This window comes from Bos taurus, chromosome 19 (genome assembly GCF_002263795.3).
Source record: "Bos taurus isolate L1 Dominette 01449 registration number 42190680 breed Hereford chromosome 19, ARS-UCD2.0, whole genome shotgun sequence".
NCBI classification, from domain to species: domain Eukaryota; kingdom Metazoa; phylum Chordata; class Mammalia; order Artiodactyla; family Bovidae; genus Bos; species Bos taurus.
In genome coordinates, this window is record NC_037346.1 from 21600868 (window position 1) to 21621169 (window position 20302).

At 52.4% G+C, this 20302-nt stretch overlaps 1 protein-coding gene across 1 annotated transcript; it reads right to left on the reverse strand.

Annotated features, from left to right (window-relative positions):
• Window positions 1–2574: 2574 nt before the first annotated feature.
• TRARG1 (trafficking regulator of GLUT4 (SLC2A4) 1) lies at window positions 2575–19288 on the reverse strand. The gene is made up of 3 exons (NM_001083707.1): window positions 18627–19288; window positions 6936–7068; window positions 2575–5258 (listed from the first exon to the last, which is right to left on the reverse strand). The coding sequence occupies exons 1-3, from the start codon at window positions 19011–19013 to the stop codon at window positions 5245–5247; spliced, it is 534 nt and encodes a 177-aa protein (NP_001077176.1). The 5' UTR covers window positions 19014–19288; the 3' UTR covers window positions 2575–5244.
• Between the last annotated feature and the right edge of the window lie 1014 nt (window positions 19289–20302).

Consider the following 20302-nt stretch of genomic DNA (forward strand, 5'->3'; position numbering starts at 1 on the left):
CCTGAGTTGAATTCCTGGTCAGGGAACTAAGGTCCTACAAGCCAAAGGGAAAGAAAACAATTATTATTTTTAGAGGGAATATAAAAGACCACCCCACCAGAAGATACAGCCACGGGGTAGACTGCAGCCAAGCTGACCCACTTAACCTGGCTTCAGGCGTCTAGCCCTGAGCGTCCCCAAGTTCAGCACCCATGAACCCCTGGGGATCTTGTAAAAGGGCAGAGATTCCGGTCAGGGTGTGGCCGCAGCATCTGCATCTCTGACCACCCCTGCTGATGCCCATTAATGCTGAGTGGTGAGGCTCGAGAGCCCCGTGGCTCCCACCTCAAATGACTACTGGGGTCACCTGGAAAGCTTTAACAACTCTGAAGTTCAGGCCACACCCCAGACCACTTAAACCTGATTCACTGAGGATGGAAGCCAGGCACCATAAGCCACCCAAGCTCCCGGGTGATTCCAGTGAACTGTCTGGCTTTAGAAGCTCACTCATAGACCTGCTCAGCTCACCCTGTTACCTGGAGACTGGGGACCAGAGAGGCTGCGGCTGACCAAGGTGACTCGGCCAGGGAGCGAAGGTTTAAGGCCTGGGCCAGGGAGCTCTCCTGCGCAGGTGGGGTGGTCTCCGGTAGTGGGTCCGTGAGAGGAAGGTCAGGCTGGGGCTGGAGGGGAGCAGGGTCTCCAAGGCTAGCCTGGGGTGCCCTTCTATATTCTAGGTGCTCTTCCAGCTGCAGCATTGCCCAGGTATGTCCAGCCCTTGTGGTTCACCAGGACACCCCTCTGAACCTCCACCAGCCCTGTGGGTGTGCAGAGAACAGCACCAGCCTGTTCACAGGCAATGAGTCCAGGTTCAGAGAGGACACAGCCGTCTGTGACCTGAGGCCTTCTGTATTGTAGAAGCTGCAGCTTTCCCCTTGCTGAATCTCACACACATGTCCCCATCCATTTTAAAGTTTCTAAAGCTGGGTAGTGTCTGAAAAACGGATGCCATAAAAACTTTCAGATCACCAAGCCAGGCAGTAAAGTGCCACACAGCACCACATGGAGAAGGTATCTGGATACCTGCATGTGATTAAATGGGCAGCAGTTCACTGGTGGCTTTTCATCCTAATTTGGAACCCCCAGGTAGTGCTCAAAATGCCTTTGAAAAGATCACATGCAATGCTGAAGCAAAAAGCTGCAGAGAAATGTGACCATCACATACCAGGCAGTGCAGGTAAAGGATGCTGAAATAGCCACCTCCCTCAGAACCGCTCGCAGACTCTCTAAGGTGGGAGAGGAAGCTCACTTCAGTAAAGCTTCCATGACTGTCCTGCCTCGTGGGTTCCTGACTCTATGACCTTGGACAAATCACTTGGCCTCGCTCAGCTTCATTTTCTTCTTAGGAAAATGGGATGACACACCTCATGGCGGGTAATGTGAGGATTAAACGAGGTGTGTGTGTGTGTGTGTGTGTGTTCAGTTGTGTCCGACTCTTTGCAATCCCACGGATTGTAGCCCTCCAGGCTCCTCTGTCGATGGGATTTCCCAGGCAAGAATACTGGAGTAGGTTGCCATTTCTCCCTCCAGGGGATCTTCCCCACCCAGGGATCGAACCCAAATCTCCTGCATTGGCAGGCGTATTCATTACCACTGAGCCACCTGGGAAGCCCCACGAAATGAGACAATTGGCACAAAACATGGAGCCCAGCACCCAGCACATGAGAAGCGCTCCCCTGGACCCTGGTCTAGCTGGAAAGAATTTCTCCAAGGAGACGCAGCTAATAAGCGCAGGGGCAGGATTTGAACCCAGGCAGGCTGGTCCCAACTCCCACCGCCTCATCTACCCTGCTGGGCTGCCCTATGGGTCCTGGGGCTCTCTCTGCTTACCTGCCCCACCCTAGCGCGATGCCCTTCCCTCCCCCATCCCCCAGCCTCTTGCCCTCAATATAAACAGCTTACTGGGGTCATGTGGCAATTCCTTCCTTTCCTGCTGACTGCCCAGCCCAGTGGCTCTGCCTATGCCCAGCTCCCCACTCTTAAAGCCCTTGCCCCCTTCCACCATCAAGCAGTCATCCTGGAAATAGATTCTCCCTGTGCACCCTGCCCCCTACCACACACACAACTAACTCACCTTTCCATGGAGCTCTACTCTCCAGACAGCAGAGATGGCAGCAAGAAGCCAACTTTGGGGTCAGACCTAGGGACACAGTTCACCAACATTTCTTCACTACCTTCTGTATGGCCAAGTCCTGTGTGACCCAGGTCAAGTGTATGAACCTCTCTGAGCCTTGGTTTACCAACTTGAAACCCAGGATAACACTCATGACTCCCTCAGATGGCCATGTGGATTCATCAAGGTTTGCAAAATGTCCAGCACAGCCTCCTGACCTCCTCTTCAACTCCTGAGGTCTTTGTTCAGAAGGAACAACCAAAGAAAGACCAGCACTCACTGGAGAACTAAGTCTAGGCAAGGGCAAATGGCTTGCCCAAGGGAATGCTTCATGCTGGCAACAGAGCCCCTGGATTACCAGGCTCCCCAATGCCCCCCAGTTTGTTTGGAGCCCCTTGAGCCCAGCAGCACAAACACACAGGTCCTTGATGGGCAGTCAGCTTTATTTCTTTCCATGCAGAGAAATACACAGATGAGAACTGGTAAGTGGGGACTGGTGGGAGGTGGTGCTTGCTGTTCCCTAGGAGGCCTGGGCAGGGGCTGGTTCAGCACCACAAGCCAGGGGACCATGGGGTTCATGCAGCCAGTGCTGGACCCACAGTGGAGCTGGGATGGCAGGGCGACTGTCCCTTCATCTTTACCAAGGCTTAGGGGTGTCAGGTGCCCTGTGGGTGAGGGGCAATGAGGACCTTCTCTCCCAGTCTTACTTCCGAAGGGTTTCCTGTCCTCAGATCCTTGGCTCCTCTTTGCCAGAAGGGCCAGCCTCTTGGAGCCTCTGAGCTACATTCTTGGTATGAGTAGAAAACTCGAGTCATTCTTGCCCAAATGGAAGGATGCTCCTGCTGTGTCTGCTCCTGCAGCTGTCTGCAGCGGCTTCTCTCTTTCTCTCCTATTCTGGGTTTGGAGGAGGAGCCAGTGTAGGTGGCAGGGAGCAGTGAGGGTCTGCTTTCATGAGTGTGACTGTGGACAGCGGGACAGGGTGTGTGTGATGGTCCCGGAGCACACAGAGGCCGCAGTCCTGCCTCTGCCCATGAGACCATGTCTAAACAGTCTGGTTCACTGCTGTCGTCTCCCTGGGGGGCTGAAGCTGGGGACCCCTTGCGGCCTACCAGGAGACGCTCACTCATGACCCCTCCTTCCAGAGCTGGGGCCTGTGAATGTCGGATTCACAGACCACATGACTCCCCTGGCCAGACCTTGAAAGTGACACAAAGACTCTGGGCTCATCCCCTTCCTTCCCAACAAACAGGGGCATCTTTGTTTTGGCTTCAAAGGTCCCACAAAGCAGATCCAGCAGGCCCCTCCTTTAGGGGTGAGAGAGGCTGGGGTTATTCCCAGGTGGGGCACTGACGCAGGAACACCAGCCCCAGAGGGATCTACACAGTACTCCTGGGCCCTGAACCCTCCCTTCAATTCCCCTCCATCACACACACCCTCCTAGAAGGCTCAGAGCTGCACCCAGGACCCAGAGCTCCTCCCGGAATACAGAGCTCTAACAGTCTCCCTCCCCAGGAGCCTCTGAGGAGGGTGGGGGAGACAGGCAGGAGCCCTAAAAGGAGGTATGAGGGTGCTGATCAGGTGCAGAGAAAACATGCTCAGCCAACTTGGAGCCAATCTGCCCTCCCAGCCTCCTGGAACCCTGGCTGCTAGGCAGGGCATCCTGGGGTGGGGGTGGAGGGAGCCCAGAGCATCACATTACCCAGGGCTTGGGGGCTGCAGTCAGCTGGGGAAGTGGGAGCAGGAAAGACCAGGGGGGAAGTCTGAAGGGCCCTGCTTCACTCCCTCCTGGTGTCCCATTAGGTCCTGAGACACAGGCCACGGTGTCCAGGCCCCTGATTCTGGGCATGTGTATTCTCAAGCCCGGGGTTCCTGAAGACAGGACCCTTCAGCTAGGCTCTTCCCTCTCTCTTGAAATTCTCTAGACCCAGCAAACAATACACCTTCATAAAAACTCTTGGACCCACATCCCTAAAGGAGGCAGAGACATCCCTAAGGGCCTGGGAGCCTATGGGAATTTCCCCCAGGGGTGGTCCCAGGGCCGGCTCCGGGGAAAGCCTTTGCTGTTAGTGGCTGGTCAGGGGTGCAGGGTGAGGCATAGAGCATCAGAGGCAGTTGGGGTGGGAGCTGGGAGCCATGCACCGCCTGAGCCACTCTGCATGAGGACCTTCAGCCCCTTTGCACAGGGACCCTGAGCCCCTCCACATGGAACGCTGAGTTTGTGCCCCGACCAGGTGGTCCCTGAATGTGAGCTCAGGCCTGAGTTCCTCTTCACTAGCCAACCTGGAGATGGAGTCAGGGCCCCGGGAGTTCTTGATTGGTGCCCCAGACTACAGCCCAGGTAAGGAACAAGAGGCAGACTTGGGTCATCCTGGGAGATGTTCTGGGACCGGGCTTCTCAACCGAGATGCTCCTGAGGCTGAAATGTTTGAGAAGAGGTCCATGTCATGCTGGCCCCCTTTCTGTCTCTACCAACACTGTTCTTGGTGCCCTCATCCTGCAATGAAGGATTTAAGGGTGGCTGTTGCCTCTTTCCAGGGCAGCTTCACGCCCCATGTGTCCGAGGGGTTCCAGGGCAGGTGCTAAGCAGCAGTTCAGCCTCTGAGCTCAGGGCACCGGCTGGGATCGCTGCAGGCATGTGGCACAAGGCATGCAGACAGTCTTTTTTTCATCCCACCTCAAGAAAAATAGAAAAGATAAAGTCTGTGTTTTTGTTCTTGGTCATCAGACATGCAGGGACTCTCTCCCCACCATGGTCTCGCTGGCGGGAGTGGTTTCTTCTCTTTCTGGCAGTATAAGCCTGCTTGGCCAATCCCAGGAAACCACGGGGATGAGAAACCAGCCAGAACCCCGGGGGGTTAAAATACCAGGATGTGCCCAGGAGACTGGACCACATTATTCATCTGTTTCAGAGTCCATTTCCTTTCTTCCTCTCATTTTCCGCCATTTGATGTGGGCTAGCAATGGGGTGACTTGGGGGTTTCCCTCCAAGCTTGTGCTTTGCGAGCTGGGGGATCGTCCTGTCCTCCATGAGGCGTGTGGGTGGAGCTCTGCAGCGAGCTGGGGCCGCCTCTGCTAGCACCGCTCCCTAGTTAGTTTCATTTCTTCGGAACTGTAAAGAAAAGAACAGCGATAGCACGACGGAGCTCAGAACACAGGGTCTCCCGGTCCCTTTTTGGAGGATTTGGGGTTTTGATTCCTAGGGGGAAATGGTAACAGAGGTGATTCGGTTTGAGGTTCCGGGTGGAACTAAACTCCTGCCAAGGAGAGGACTGGAGTCTCAGTGATTGTTTCACAGGTGGGCACGGTGACCCCTGAGGCTAGACCCATTCCTGCTTGAATATTTTAGTGAAAGCTAAACAGTCCCCTTGCAAACTTGAGTTCAGCGGTTGTTACTTGCCATGGAACGTAACATGGGCTTCCCGGGTGCCTCAGATGGTAAAGAATCCACCTGCCAATACAGGAGACCCAGGTTGGATCCCTGGGTCTGGAAGATCTCCCGGAGAAGGGAATGGCAACCCTCTCCAGTATTCTTCCCTGGAGAATTCCATGGACTACAGTGGGCTTACAATCCATGTGTCCGCAAAGAGTCAGACACAATTGAGCAGCTAACACAAACACACATGGGAAGAATCCTGGGTCAGATTCAAGCAGAGCAAGACAAAGAGACTGAGGCCTTGGAAAGTGATGCTGAGGCTCATGCCCTGGGCTAGTGGGCTCCTGCTTCTCAGGGACTTGCATGCCTCTCAAACTTTGTGGAATATGCTTCTGCTCAAACAGGTGGAGGAGAGGACCTGCATTTTTGAACCCAGGCCAGCTGATTGCAAACCTGAACTCTTCCCTCTCATATGAGGCCATGACCCTGCAGCTAAATGCCAGGATTTCTGCCCCAAGATGAACACTCTATATTCTATGCCAGTACCTCCCAAATTTTAATAATGGGGTTGGGAATCTTTCTAAAGTGCAGATTTTTATTCAGCAAGTCTGGGTGGGGCCTGAGATTCTATATTTACAACCTGTTCCCAGTATCAGCAGCCAAGCTGCTGGTCCATGGAGCACAGGTGGTGGGGCAAGGTCTTTAGGGGAAAAGCGTAGGTTGGTCACTAAAGGGGCAGAGATGGTTGGAGGCTTCCAGTACGAGCGTGTGATTAGAGGGAAATGGACAATACTGACCCGCAGAGCCCAGAAATTCTCAAGGCTGCTGGGCTTTGTGAGTAGCACCTTTGAAAAGGTTGGGCACCTTGCTTGGATAACTTGGCTGGACCACCTTTGGGTGTTCCCCGAAAGTTTCACTTCCTGACTTCCAGGACAAGCATGGTTTACTTCCAGTAAGACCTGACTGTCTCAGCAGGGATGCTGTGTGGCAAGCCCCTGGGTTACAAGTCAGAGTCACTTGCGCTATCTCAGGTGATGCTCACAAAAGCCTCTGTGCTGGAAGTTTCTTCCTCCCACTTTCAACATGAAAACCCCGAGGCTTAACCAGGCAGACCCTGGTGCAGGACCATCAGAGCCGAGACTGGAACTTGTGGCCTCTGCCTCCTGGGCCCATGCTCTTCCCATGACCTTTCCTGGTGATCTACTGTCTGGCCACTGGAGAGTCAGAAAGCCAGTCCCACTCAGCCGGTCCCTGCAGGAGACTGGAGTGCTTGCTTTTCTGGGGTGCGAGGTGAAGGCTGTGGCACCCACATGCTCTTACCCTTCTCCCCACCACCGCCCCTGTCCCAGAGGGCTGGGCCACATCATTCTGTGGTCCTCACACCAAGGGAGCTGGGGTGTCGCTGAGCCTCACCTGCAAAGTTGACAGTCACAGCCACGATGATGATGATGATCCCCATGATGATGAAGGTGATGCTGAGCGTCCCGGCCAGGCGGCCCAGCCTCCGGGCCCCGTCCAGGTCCCCCTGTTGCACGCTACTTCGAGACTGCAGAGAGAGGGTGGTAGAAACCTTGCCTGAGCCTCTGAACACACCCCGGTCCCTGCTGCAGCCCACACTTGAGCAGCTCCCCTAGGGGAGAGGCAGATGCCTCCTTCAGGAGAAATGGCCTGGACTCAAGTGGCCAGACCTCTTGTGGGGATCCCTAACCAAGCTTCCCATTGTTAGCCGGGGACAGCTGGAAACATAACCGAGCAATGCTGGGCATTATCTCAGGATCTTAGTTCCCCAACCAGAGATTGAACCCATACCCCCTGCACTGGAAGCACAGAGTCTTAACCACTGGACTGACAGAGAAGTCCCCAGGGTGTTATCTCAGGACAGGGATGGGCAGGGTGGTCCAGTAGAGACTGCGGGCCTGGGAGGGTGAACCATGTCCAGGCCATGCTGAGCTGGTGGGAAAGATAAGCCAGGCCCCCTTGGACCCCTCCCTGCCCAAGGCTCACTCCTGTACCCGTACTAAGGCAGCCCCTGCGACTTTTTCTATGGCCCAACACACCTGCCTCCTTTCCTCTGTGAGCCCTGCTTCCCATGAAAGGAAAGAAATCGCTGGTCCTCCCTCCCCAGTGTCCCACCCAGGATCACAAGCCCACCTCCCAGATCACACTGGAAAGGTGACGTGTCTTGGGTTTGAACCAGCAAGGCTGGGGATGGGGTGGAGCCATGGATGGCTTCACAGGGACCATATCTGATTATCATTATCCTCAGCTCAGCTTCTCTTGGTCCTCTTCGGTTGGGTTAAATCAGGTGGGTGCGAGGAGGGGGATGAACAGAAGAGGGGATCCCCAGGGGCCTGGGAGTGGCTCAGCAGGAGGTCCTGGAGACCTGGAGACCCCTGGAGTCCCTGGAGACCCCTCACCACTGCCCAGGGCTGGCTGGTGACCTCTAGATTCCTCCAGCTCTTAGAACTTGGGCCACTAGAACAGAGACAGGAAGGAGTCCGCCAAACGTGGTGACTGCCTTCACATCTTGTTTTTTTATTATTAATTTATTTAGCTGCACCAAGTCTTAATTGTGGGATGCAGGATCATTTTTCGTTGTAGCATGTGGGATCTAGTTCCCTGACCAGGAATCCAACCCAAGCCCCCTGCTTTTGGAGCACAGAGTCTGAGCCACTGGACCGGCGGGGAAGTCCCTATTTGGTTATTTTTTATATTCTGAATATTGGAAGCTCCTGAGTTCAGCATGGAAGCGTCAGGTACTGATGGTGAACAACGATGATGAAGGCTTATTGAGCCCTTGTTTTGTGTCGCGCAGCTTGTTAATGACTGTGCCTAAATGACCTCGTTTAGGCTCAGAATCGTCCTATGAGGTTGGCAGTGTCGCCCACTTTTGAAGCTGAAGTTCAGAGCAGCAGCCCTCCCGTCTGTGTTCTCTTCAGTGGTGCACCTGGGTCCTACCTTCATCTCTCAGAATTCTAACTGACCCCTCAGCCCCACCCCCTGGTTCCCTCCGCCAAGCTCCTTCCAGGCCAGCACCACCTGCCCGCTGCAGCATGCCCTCACTCCCTTTGCCCCAAACCACGGCTTCCTGCTTCCCAGATCTGCTCCTTGCCTTGTGCTCCTCCTTCCTCTTGCTTAAGCCCCAGTTATTATATATTATAACTCTAAGCCTAGAGTTCTCCCACTGAGTCATAGCTCCCCTCCCATCCCAACATAGTAATTAATTTCCTCCCCGAGTCAATTCCATTGCAACTGTCCTCTGGAGCTTTGCTGCCTCTGCCTCAGTTCCAGGTGCCACTTGTCACTCAAGCCAAGGCAACAGCCTCATGAAGATGCCCCCTTGGCTCCAAGCTCTCTTCCTCTTCTTTCTACTCCCCCCACCACCAGTCCATCCTGCAGATACTCATGCCAGGCCTGGTGCTAGGACCCTGGGATGCAGCAGCGAGCAAGAGAGTCCCCAGCTGTTATGCTCACGGAGCTTGCATCCCGGTGGGGGCAGAGGCCACCATCATGACCCCACAAAAGTAAAATTGCAACTGTGGATAGTGTTTCAAAGAAGAAGTACCTGTGCTATGAGAGTTTGTAAAAGGGGAGAGTCAGTGAACACTTCCTAAAGGGAGGATATTTGGATTGAGATATGAGATTGGAAAGATACTAAAGCTGAAGCTTCAGTACTTTGGCTACCTGATGCAAAGAGCTGACTCATTGGAAAAGACCCTGATGCTGGGAAAGATTGAGGGCAGGAGAAGGGGATGACAGAGGATGAGACGGCTGGATGGCATCATCAACTCAATGGACGTGAGTTTGAGCAAACTCCAGGAGATGGTGAAGGACAGGGAAGCCTGGTGTGCTGCAGTCCACGGGGTCACAGAGTAAGACACGACTGAGCAACTGAACAATAAGACGAGAGATGAGTCAGAATTAAGTATATTTTTTTCAAAAGGAAGAAGAGTATTCTGGGCAGAGAGAATAGCATGTGTGAAGGCCCTGGGGGAGGCCCTACACGGCAAATATGTAGATGATCCATAAATTGTTATTGACCAAAGGGAGCAGGAGGGACTAGACAAAGGCCAGTGTGGCTGGAGATAGTGAGGAAGAGGAGGCTGCAGAGGTGGGCAAGGCCAGGCCAGGTAGGGCTCTGCCCACACAGGAAGGAGGTTGGTCCTTATCCCAGAACAATGAGAGCCAGTGAGGATGGAAACCTAGGGGCAGAGGATGGTAGGACTGAATACAAGTTTCCAAAAGCCCTCCACCCCTGCCATACCCCAGCTGTCACGGGGGATCCGAAGAGAGTTAAGAGCTGATATAAAAGCTCAGAGAGATGATGGTGGTTGAGGCAATCATTCTTGCTCAGTATCTCCCGTGGCCTCCCACTGTCTGCTGAACAAAGTTCAAACTCAGGTTAGCTTTGCATTTCCTGGTTTGAGCCTCTGCTATTCTCTTCCGTGACCTCTGGACCTGAGCTGCTCAGGGTATGAGCACGGGCTTGCTTTTGCTCATGCTATTTCTTCCACCTGCATTCCCGCTCCCCAGTAACACCACACATCCAAATCCTCTCCATCCTTCAATGGCGGGCTCCAATTCCACCTCTTCTGTGAAGCCCACCAAGATTCCCCCACTGGAATGGTCATAATCCCTAGCATCGTCTGAACATTTACCTCATGTCAGGAGCTATGCAAGCTCAAGTCCAGACCTCAGTCTCTCTCTGCTCCCCAGGGACATTAGGGCACCAGCTCTCCTTGGTCTTCCCACCCTCTCCTTCTTGACTGTATTTTTTTCTTTCCTGTCTTGAAGAAATCCTGTTTATCTCACCCAGTTGTAAGCTCCCCACTGCCCACAGGACCAAATCCACATTCCATTTTGTGACAGGTGGCACCCTCCTGATCTGGCCTTTCTCCACTTCTGCAGCCGCTTCTCACACCACACCTGCATGGTGGTCTGTGCTCCAGATCCTCATCTGTACAACATCCTAATGACAATCCCTGCCTCATAGGAGTGGTAGAGGATAAAATGCTTTAACAGCTGGCAGCTCAGGTCACCGAACTCAGGACATCAACACCAAGGCAACAATGGGAGGGAAAGGGAGCAACATACAGAAAGACTTCTGGGATTTCTAGGAAGTTCAAGTTCTGAAACCCAGGAGCTACCTTGAATCATAATCAAGGGACTCATTGTCGGCTGTAAGTACGGCCTTGGTCGGGGGGAAGGGCAGAGGCTTTGAGATGTGTCCTGCCCCTGACACCCCCATTTTTCAAAAAAACAGTTGTCTGTGCAGCAATGATTCAGGACCATGGAGAGAGGCACACATGTAGCTTCTTGGATATGAGAGGTGAGGAGGAAAGGTGAAAGATGTTTTTTCTGTTACACTGAACCCAATCGCACTTCTTTATCCACAGAGTGATCAGTCATACATGCCTTCAAGCATGAGGGGTGCCATTAAGGAGACACCCTGGAAATGGCCAGACAGATCAGAGCAGACCTAGTTGTGGCTGCTTTGTGGTGTAAGGCACTTTATACATTCTATCCAATGTAAATATCACAAATATTCTGTTAATCTTGGTTTCCAGATCTGTAAAATGAAGGGAAAGTAATTGCCTCTAAGTATGTTTCACTTTCATGCATTGGAGAAGGAAATGGCAACCCACTCCAGTGTTCTTGCCTGGAGAATCCCAGGGATGGAGGAGCCTGGTGGGCTGCCTGATGGGGTCGCACAGTGTCGGACACGACTGAAGCGACTTAGCAGCAGCAGCAGCAGCAGCATGCAGCCCTTCCTTTTTTTTTTTTGGCCATACCACATGGCATGCAAATCTTAGTGCTCCCACCAGGGATCGAATGTGTGCCCCTTGCAGTGGAAGCACAGAGTCCTAACCACTGGACTGCCAGGGAAGTCTGGAGCCCTGCTTCTACGTGAGAAGTTCTCCACTGCTAGCTGGCCCTCATTTCTGAAGTTCCTCCCCACCCCTATGAGTTACCAAATGAAGGATCCATAAGAAAACCCTCATTTTTTTTTTTTTGAGTAAATTTCCAGCTGCTCTCCATCCCTGTCAGTTGCATCATCTTCCTCTTATACAAAACAGCTCAAGTTGAAGGCACAATAATAATAATTGCAGTAACGGTTGTAATGACTGAATTAATAGATCGTTTGTGATCGCAGGGGTTGTGGGAATGGTGAGTGAGAAAACAATTTATGAACTCAGGTCAATATATCAGTGAGGAAAGACGCTGAAAACAAGTGTGAGTGTGGGGAAAGGATGGTGGGGGCCGGGAGGATGGGGTGAAGAGGATGCTGAGGACGGAGGCTACAGAGCTCAGGAAAGAGCTTCCTCCATCCATGAGGCTCAGGCCAAGGCCCAGCAGACCTCAGGAGAAGAGACAAGATGTGCCAGGGTCCAGGGCCCGTGGTTAAGACTCTGTGCTTCAACTGCAGGGGGCGTGGGTTCAGTCCCCACTTGCGGAACTAAGATCCCACAAGCTGCATGGCGCAGTCAAAAACAAACAGAAAGGATGTGCCAGGATTGATCAGCTACCAGCCCTTCCACAGAGATCAAGCATCTCCCAGCTTCTTCTTCTTCTTTTTTTTTTTTTTTTTTTTGATGTTATTCGAGCATATTGTTTTATTCCAAGCTTTCTGGTTTGTGTTAAGATGATTCATGGACTTTTAGAGCTGAAAGAGATTTTCAAGTTCCCCTAGAATAATTCATTTTACAGATGAAGGAAACAAGCTAAAGAGGCAATCTGTAACTTGACCTCTGATAGCTGGGCTTCATTCAAGTATGTTTACCACTGAACTGTATCATCTTAGCTCAACAGATGGTACCTTTTTTTAAACAAATGATGAAGCTGCATTGGCATATCATGGTCACTCAAAGTTCATAGTGAGCCTTAGGGTTCACTCTTGGTACTAAACATTTTATAGGTCTAGACAAATGTGTAATAATGTATATCTGTCATTACAGTATCATACATAATTTTCACTGTTCTCAAAATCTTCTATGTTTTGTCTTTGTGTCTCTCCTAACCATGCATCACCCCTGGCAGCCACTATTCTGTCTCTGTAGTTTCGTCTTTTCCAGAATATCACGTAGTTGGGATCACAGACCTGTAATCTTTTTATATTGACTTGTTTCCCATAGTGATAAGCATTTAGGGGTCCTCAGTGTCTTTTCACGACTGATAACTCATTTCTTTTTAGCTCTGAAAAGTGTATCACAGTTTATTCACCTACTGAGAGACATCTTGGTTGCTTCTGCTGCTGCTGCTAAGTCGCTTCGGTCGTGTTCGACTCTGTGCAACCCCATAGACAGTAGCCCACCAGGCTCCCCTGTCCCTGGGATTCTCCAGGCAAGAACCCTGGAGTGGGTTGCCATTTCCTTCTCCATCTCCCAGCTTCTGAAACCCAAAAGGTGTGCTTCTCCGTGCCTTCTCTACATCATTCTCTCTGCAAACGTGCAATTCATCCTGAAAGACCCCTGCTGTGCTGTACTGTGCTTAGCCGTGTCCGACTCTTTGCAACCCCACGGACTACACAGTCCATGGAATTCCCCAGGCCAGAATACTGGAGTGGGTAGCCTTTCCCTTCTCCAGGGGATCTTCCCAACCCAGGGATTGAACCCAGGTCTCCCGCATTGCAGGCGGATTCTTTACTGTCTGAACCACCAGAGAAACCCTGAAATGCCCTGACTACAGGTTAACTCCTCTATTGCTTGAGAGAAGGGATGGACTGGAAGGGTGGGGGCCCTAGGGGAGGAGTCAGGGTGGCTGCTGTGGTGGATGGGAGCAGCTGGGGAGATTTAGGGGCTTGAGACAGCAGCAGTGTACCAATGGTTTCAGAAGTCTGTTAATATCTTAAGCTATATGCCTGCACGCCAGCTGACTATCAGCCCTGGTCAGGGCGTAGCACTCTCATTGAGGAAAGGGATAAATCATAAATGAATGAAAATGAGTCTGCAACACATCAGTTAAATAATTAACTCGTCAAAAATGCCTAAGTAAGGAAGCGTTGAAGCCACTCTGGATCTCCTCATCGCTCCCTCATGCTGTGGGAACAACTTACAGAGAGGCTGCCACCAAAACCACACACAGGGCTGCCCACCTCCTCTGGGGATGTAATGAGGGGTGAGACTCCATTATATCCAAATTGCTAAAAGCTGCGTTTGCCTGAAAGCCAGATTGGGGCAGGGCTCCAATCTCTGGGATCTAATGCCTGATGATCTGAGGTAGAGCTGATGTAATAATAATAGAGATAATAATAATAGAAATATACACAATAATAATAACAGAATGCACTTGAATCATCCTGAAACCATCCCCCATCCCCTGGTCCATGGAAAAATTGTCTTCCATGAAACCAGTCCCTGGTGCCAAAAAGGTTGGGGACCACAGCACTGGGGGTTTGCTCTTTGCTCTGACATTGCAGTTTCATTCAGTATTAATAATAACAGCAACCACTTCCATTTATTAAGCATTTACTATGTGCCAGGCTCTGGCACACTCATTAGTTCATTTAATTCTCCCAACAGCCCTAGGAGGTAGATGGTTTTATTACACATATTTTATGGATGAGGAAACTGGAGCTAAGGAAGGAAGCTGAGTGGTTTGGATATGGTCATGTGCCTCAAAAGGGACAGAGATGTGATACACACCCAAGTGTATCTGATGCTTGCTTGGTCAGCAACTGAAGGCTCACTGCTTGGGGTCCAGCATCTCTCATTGACAGGAGTCCTTGCTGGATCAGGAAGCATGGTTATTTCTCAGCTTGACCCGGAAGTAAAATGGATGAAGCCAGCCTTGCCCTGACTATCCCAGGAGGCTTACGGGAGGTTGTGGGGCTGAGCAGGGCCAGGTCTGGACACCTGTGATCACAGCTCCTGAGACAGAGCCCCTCGTCCCAGCCCTGGTCCCAGCTGGCCCCTGTCAAAGCCACAATGGGAAGAATGTTTGGTGGTCCATTAGTCTTCCACTGATGGAGTGAATGACAGGGAGGAGGCCACTGGGAGGCAGGGGAGAAAAAAAGAGAAGGGAATAGAATTATTCCCTCCCTGCACAAATGCCCAAAACATTTGGCTTCCCTGGGAGGGACATGCCATCCTTGTCGCAGAGGTAGGTGCAGGGTGGGGCAGGTGAAGAGAACACTGGATTCAGGAGCCAGCTGATGTGCCTCTTACCAGCTGTGTGAACAAAGGCAAGGCACGGCTCTGCATGCCTCAGTTGCCTCATCTGTTAAATGGGAATGATTAACCAGACTCTGCCAGCCTCATATTACAACATGCTCTGCGGACAGTGAGCTCTAACGAGGGTGTCAGGGCTGCAGGTCTCCTTCCTCCCTGGGGTCAAGGGCTTGATCTTTCACTTGGTAACCAGCGGGGAGACATCAAATGAGGAGCTTTGAAGTCTATTGCCAGACCTGGAGACATCAGCATAGAGACTTAACTCTCTTTCCACACTTTCTGGCTCTCCTTCACCCCTGCTGCTATCTGAGTGGGACCGTGTGTTTCAACTCTAAATAAATAACTGATCCCTGCCCTCCCTGGGGCGTGGGAGTGTCCTGTGAACTAGAAAAGTGAATATCATAACAAAGCGACTCACACAAATGTTTTGGTTTCTCAGTGTATATAAAAGTTACGTTTATACCTTACTGTAGTCTATGAAGTGTGCAATAACATTATGTGTAAAAAAAAAACAATGTATCGACCTTCATTTTAAAATCTTGCTTAAAAATGCTAACCCTTGGGACTTCCCTGGGAATCTGGTGGTTAAAACTTTGCCTTCCATTGCCGGGGGGGTTCCTGTTCAATCCCTGGTCGGTGAACTAAAATCCCACATGACTGGAGGCCAAACAACCAAAACATAAAAACAGAAGCAATGTTGTAACAGATTGAGTACATACTTTAAAAACACGTGCATGCTAAGTCGCTTCAGTCTTGTCCAACTCTTGGGACCCTATAGACCGCAGCCCGCCAGGCTCCTCTGTCCATGGAGATTCTTCAGGCAAGAATACTGGAGTGGGTTGCCATGCCCTCCTCCAGGGGATCTTCCTGACTCAGGGATTGAACCCACGTCTCTTGAGTCTCCTGCATTGGCAGGCAGATTCTTTACCACTAGCGCCACCAGGGAAGCCCAGACTTTTAAAATGGTCCACATGAAAAAAAAAATCTTAAAAAAAAAAGTGCTAATCATTATTGCTCAGTGAGTTGTGATCTTTTTGCAACAGTAACACTAAAGACCACTGACGACAGATCACCATGACAAATATAATAATAATGAAAAGTTTGAAATATTTTGAGAATTAACAAAATATGACCCCAAGACACAAAGTAAGCAAATGCTGTTGGAAAAAAGAGCACTGATAACTTGCTTGAGGCAGGGTTGCCACCAACTTTCAATTTGTAAAAGAATGCAACATCAGTGAAGAACAATAAAGCTCAAGAGAACAAAGTGTGTCTGCTCGTGAAATGCCCAGAAGAGACAAATCCGTGGAGACAGAAGGAAGATGAGTAATTTACTCAGGTCAGACAGGCAGGTATTAGAAGGAGTGATAGAAAAACGTTGCTGGGTTTCTTTCAGAGGTGAGGAAAATATTTTAAAATTGATTGTGGTTATGGTTGCACTTATCTGAATATACTAAAAACTGCGGAATCGTACACTTCAGATGAGTGAATGGTATGATAGTCGCTCAGTTGTGTCTGACTCTTTGCGACCCCATGCACTGTCGCCCACCAGGTTCCTCTGTCCATGGAGTTTTCCAGGAAAGAATACTGGAGCGGGTTGCCATTTCCTACTCCAGGAGATCTTCCCAGCCCAGGGATGGAACCTGCATCTCCTGTATCTGCAGGCAGATTCTTTACCACTAGCACCGCCTGGGAAGCCCCGAATGGTATGATATGTGAATTTTATTTCAAAGCTCTAAAAGAAAAAACCCAACAAATGTGTGATGGCTTCCCATCCTCCACCAGGGAGACACTTGTCTAATTTTCTGCCTCCACATCCTAGGGCTTACTATGTGCTGGGTGCTTTAGCACTTTGCATGGCTCATAGCCGTGTGCTTTAGGCGCTCAGTCATGTCCGACTCTTTGTGACCCTTTGGGCTGTAGCCCCCCAGGCTCCTCTGTCCATGGGATTTTTCAGGCAAGAATACTGGAGTGGGTTGCCATTTCCTTCTCCAGGGGATCTTCCCGACTCAGGGATCAAACCTGCATCATCCGTGTCTCCTGCATTGGAGGCTGATTCTTTATCACTGCGCCATTGGGAAAGCCCCTTGTGTGGCTCATACAACTCTATAATTTAGGTATTATGTTGACACCCATTTTGCAGATGGGAATACTGAGGAGAATAGTGGTTTGAGTGACTTGCCTGAGGTCGCACAATACCTGGTGGTTTTGTCTAGCGTGGGCACTTCTTGCAATGTGTGGTAAGGATCTGTTTACAAATTTCTCCCCACTGGACAGCAAGCTTGTGGGAATTGGTGATGGTGTCTGGTTTAGCACTATATTCCCTGCCCCAGGCCTGGCAACCATCAGACCTGATTCAAGAACCCAAGATGGATGTAGAAATGCACCAGGGGTGGATTCAGTGGTCCCACAGCTGTGGGCCCAGGTTTCCTTTGACAACGGCAGGTTTTACCCAGCTCACACTCTGCCACCCCCACCAGAAGATGGATTTTAGCCACTGTTTTCTCCTGGACCCTTGTCTGCTTTCCCTCCCCAAAGCCAGTCTCCCCCACGGGGCTTCTCCCTGTAACCAAGAGCTTGTCCCTACCCAGAGCCACTGGCGGCAATCCCTGCGGCCCGGCTCCGCCTCCAGCTGCCCCCAAGAGCCACAGGCAGCACAGGAATTTCCTCAAAGGCCCTGCCCAGCCCTGGCTCTTCTTCCCACGCCAATTCACCAATCGCTGGGACCTGAGAATGTTGTCAGTTTCCCCCTAAAGCCCTGGCAGGTGGTGCTGGGGATTGGGGAAGGTGCCCTTGGCTGGAAACTGGGCCTCCATGAAGTGGAGAGAGATGTATAAGGAAATAAGGGTTTTCTCAGTGGACAGCGTGGCAGCAGGAAAGACCACAGCTCCTGGGGACTGGATGACGGATGACTCAACAGTGGAGTCCCTCCAGGGGCAAGCAGACAGTGTCTCCCCTCTCAGTGTACCATCCCCTGCTTCTAACCTCATTCTGAAAGTCATTCCCTGCCAGCCTCTCTCTCTGTCTGTCTCTCTCAACTTCCTGAACCATGAAATTCACTTGCCAACAGCTACCAACATTTCCTGGGGCTCCTCTGCCAGTAGCCCGATCCCAACAGCTTGGATTGGAGACGATCGAAGGTTATGTACTCAAAACCCTACAAGACAAGCGTGGGAGACACAAAGACGAGCCCCCATGCCCCTCCCTGGCCAGGCCAGCCATGCCCTCTCATACACATGCGTTCCCATCTGTGGCCCAGACCACCCCCTCCCACCCCTGTGGGAAGACAGATATTGAAATCAGTACAAAGGCGAAGCCCAGAGGGCCCCAGCAAGAAGTTCCTCCCAGAGGAGCAGCCCTGGGGGAGCTGGGCCCCGGGGCCCGCAGTCCATGGCAGGGAAGCTACTGCTCGCTCCTGGAAACAAGAGTTGCCAGAAGCTGTTAGAACACCCAGGAGGCCCTAGGGGTGGGGTGGGGTGGGGAGGTGATGCCTGGCTCCCCTCCTGAGAACACGGGGCCCTGAGACCCCATATTGGCTGCAATCTCTGCTGATTCACAGCCCCACTCAGGAATGACTCCTTGCGACAAAGTCCCCGACTCCTGCAAAGGCCAGACCCCCAAGTTGGCTGTCCTTTCTGGGCAGAATTTGGCTCCGGGCATCTCTCTGGGATCCCCTTCCCAGCAGGGATGTGTGCAAAGTCAAGCTGTGATGTCCAGGAGCGGAGATGAAGGAGGACAGGAAACTGAAGCTCTGGGGGCCCTGGACCCCTCTCCAAGGGGGAGTAATAGGCTGGCTAAGATGGGGAGTTTCCCCTCCCCTGCCCCCGGCACCCCAGCTCTTCTCTCAACACCCTAGGTAGGATGACTGGTGCCTGCCAGGGAAGCATGGCTGCTGACCAAAACCAGCCCCCACCCTGCGATGAAGAGCAGCACTTACCATGATGGAAAAGATGAGGGGCATGAGGTTGAGGGGCCAGACGGGGCAGAAGCAGGAGGCGATGGCAAGGATGAGATAATCTTTGGGAACTTCTCCGTCCTGGGCATAGGAGGTGGTGGCCGTGGAGGACGCCCTCCTGGAGCTGGCCCGGGAGGATGAGAGGGGGTGCAAGGCTTCCCGGTGCTCCTCGGATATCACCTTGAAGGGCAGGCTGTGGCCATTCTGCTCCAGGTCCAGAGGCCCTGAGAGGGACTTGGACGGCTTCAGGGACTTGTCATCCTGGCCCCCGACCTGCACAAGGAGCTTCTCCATCTCCGGCAGGTTCAGGGGTGAGGCAGTGCCTGGCTCCCGCGCCGCGGAAAACTGAGGCTGTCCGGGGTTGGCCATGCTGGCCTGGGCTTTGGGCTGCTCCAGCTCCAGGATGGGATGAGGGGCTTCCGAGGGACCTCAGCGCACCATTCCTTGGCCCGGACTGGAGGCCTACAGATCAGGGGCAGACTTGTCACCCAGGAGAGCCAGGGCCAGCCAGGGGGCTGGAAAGGTTGGCTTCTCCTGGCCAGCTGAACTCAGAGGCAGCGGCCAGCCTGCCGCCCCGTGGAGCTCCAGGAAGCTGGAGCCTTCAGCCCCATTCAAGTTTGAGGCCAACTTCGCTGGTGCTGCTGACAGCTCAGATGGGCGGGGAAGGAGCAGAAAGCAGCTTTAGGAGCGGAGAGGAGACTGCTCCTCTCCTGAGTGAGGCTTGGGCTAAGTCAGGGAGGCTGTGTGTGTGTGTGTGTGTGTGTGTGTGTGTGTACACAACACCCAGCCTCCCTCCCTCCCTGCCCTCCTCGGAGATGCTTTTCAATTCACTTCTCCCCTGAGAACCGCCTGGCAGCATTCTGCCTCTGCCCCAGCCCAGCCCTGCCCAGGGTGGTTTGGACTAGCCTCTGGCTCCCGCTGCGGACACAGAACCCCCTCCTCTGCACTGGGGGCTCTGGATGGGGGAGAAAGGCAAAGTGGGTCCAAACGGGTGTGCCTTCACCTGTCTCGGGAGACTGAGCCCTCGGCTCCTCTTCTCCTGGAACAGGCTCCCGCTTCTATCTGTTGTGAAACACTGAACTCTGGACCTATTGCATCCCACCTTGAACCTGACCTCCCCCAGCGCCAAGCCCCAGAGATGTCCAGACCAGAGCAGGGCTCTGAGCTCTGGAGGGAGGGTAGAGTGAGTACTCGTGGGGCCCCTGGAGGAGGATTGTGTCTGCACCCTCTGAATGGGTGTCTGAGCAGCTCCCGAGGGGTGATAGAGGGGCTGTTAGGGAGGAGCGCTGGCCCTGTCTCATGGCCGTTAGGGCTTTTGTGAGGCGCTTTTAAAGAGCCAGCAAAGATCTTTCTGTTTCAGGAGCTCCTTAGGGCAGGTGCCAGCTTGAAGGGCCACGGTCTCGGCTACTTGTCCCATCCTTCTTAGTTCTCTCACGTCTCCTCCCTCTGTTTCTGCCACCTTCTCTATTCTCTGCATCTCCTTCTACATCCCCAATCTCCCGGCTTACGTGGTCTTATAAGGTGGCCCAGAACCACCAGGGTTTGTGTGTGAATCTGGCTGCTTGTCTGTGGTTTGGAGGAGGGCGTAGATCATGTGGGATTGGGGTGAGAAATTAGAGGTGAGAAGAGGTCTCAGAGGTTGTGGAGTTCATTTGAGA

What these genes read in the sequence shown, in the direction of transcription:
- TRARG1 (NM_001083707.1), bottom strand. Translation starts at nt 19,013, where the DNA reads ATGGCCAACCCCGGACAGCCTCAGTTTTCCGCGGCGCGGGAGCCAGGC. An exon ending in CCCTCATCTTTTCCATCATG is followed by an intron (nt 7,069 to 18,626) that starts GTAAGTGCTGCT and finishes CTCTCTCTGCAG; the next exon opens with TCTCGAAGTAGCGTGCAACA.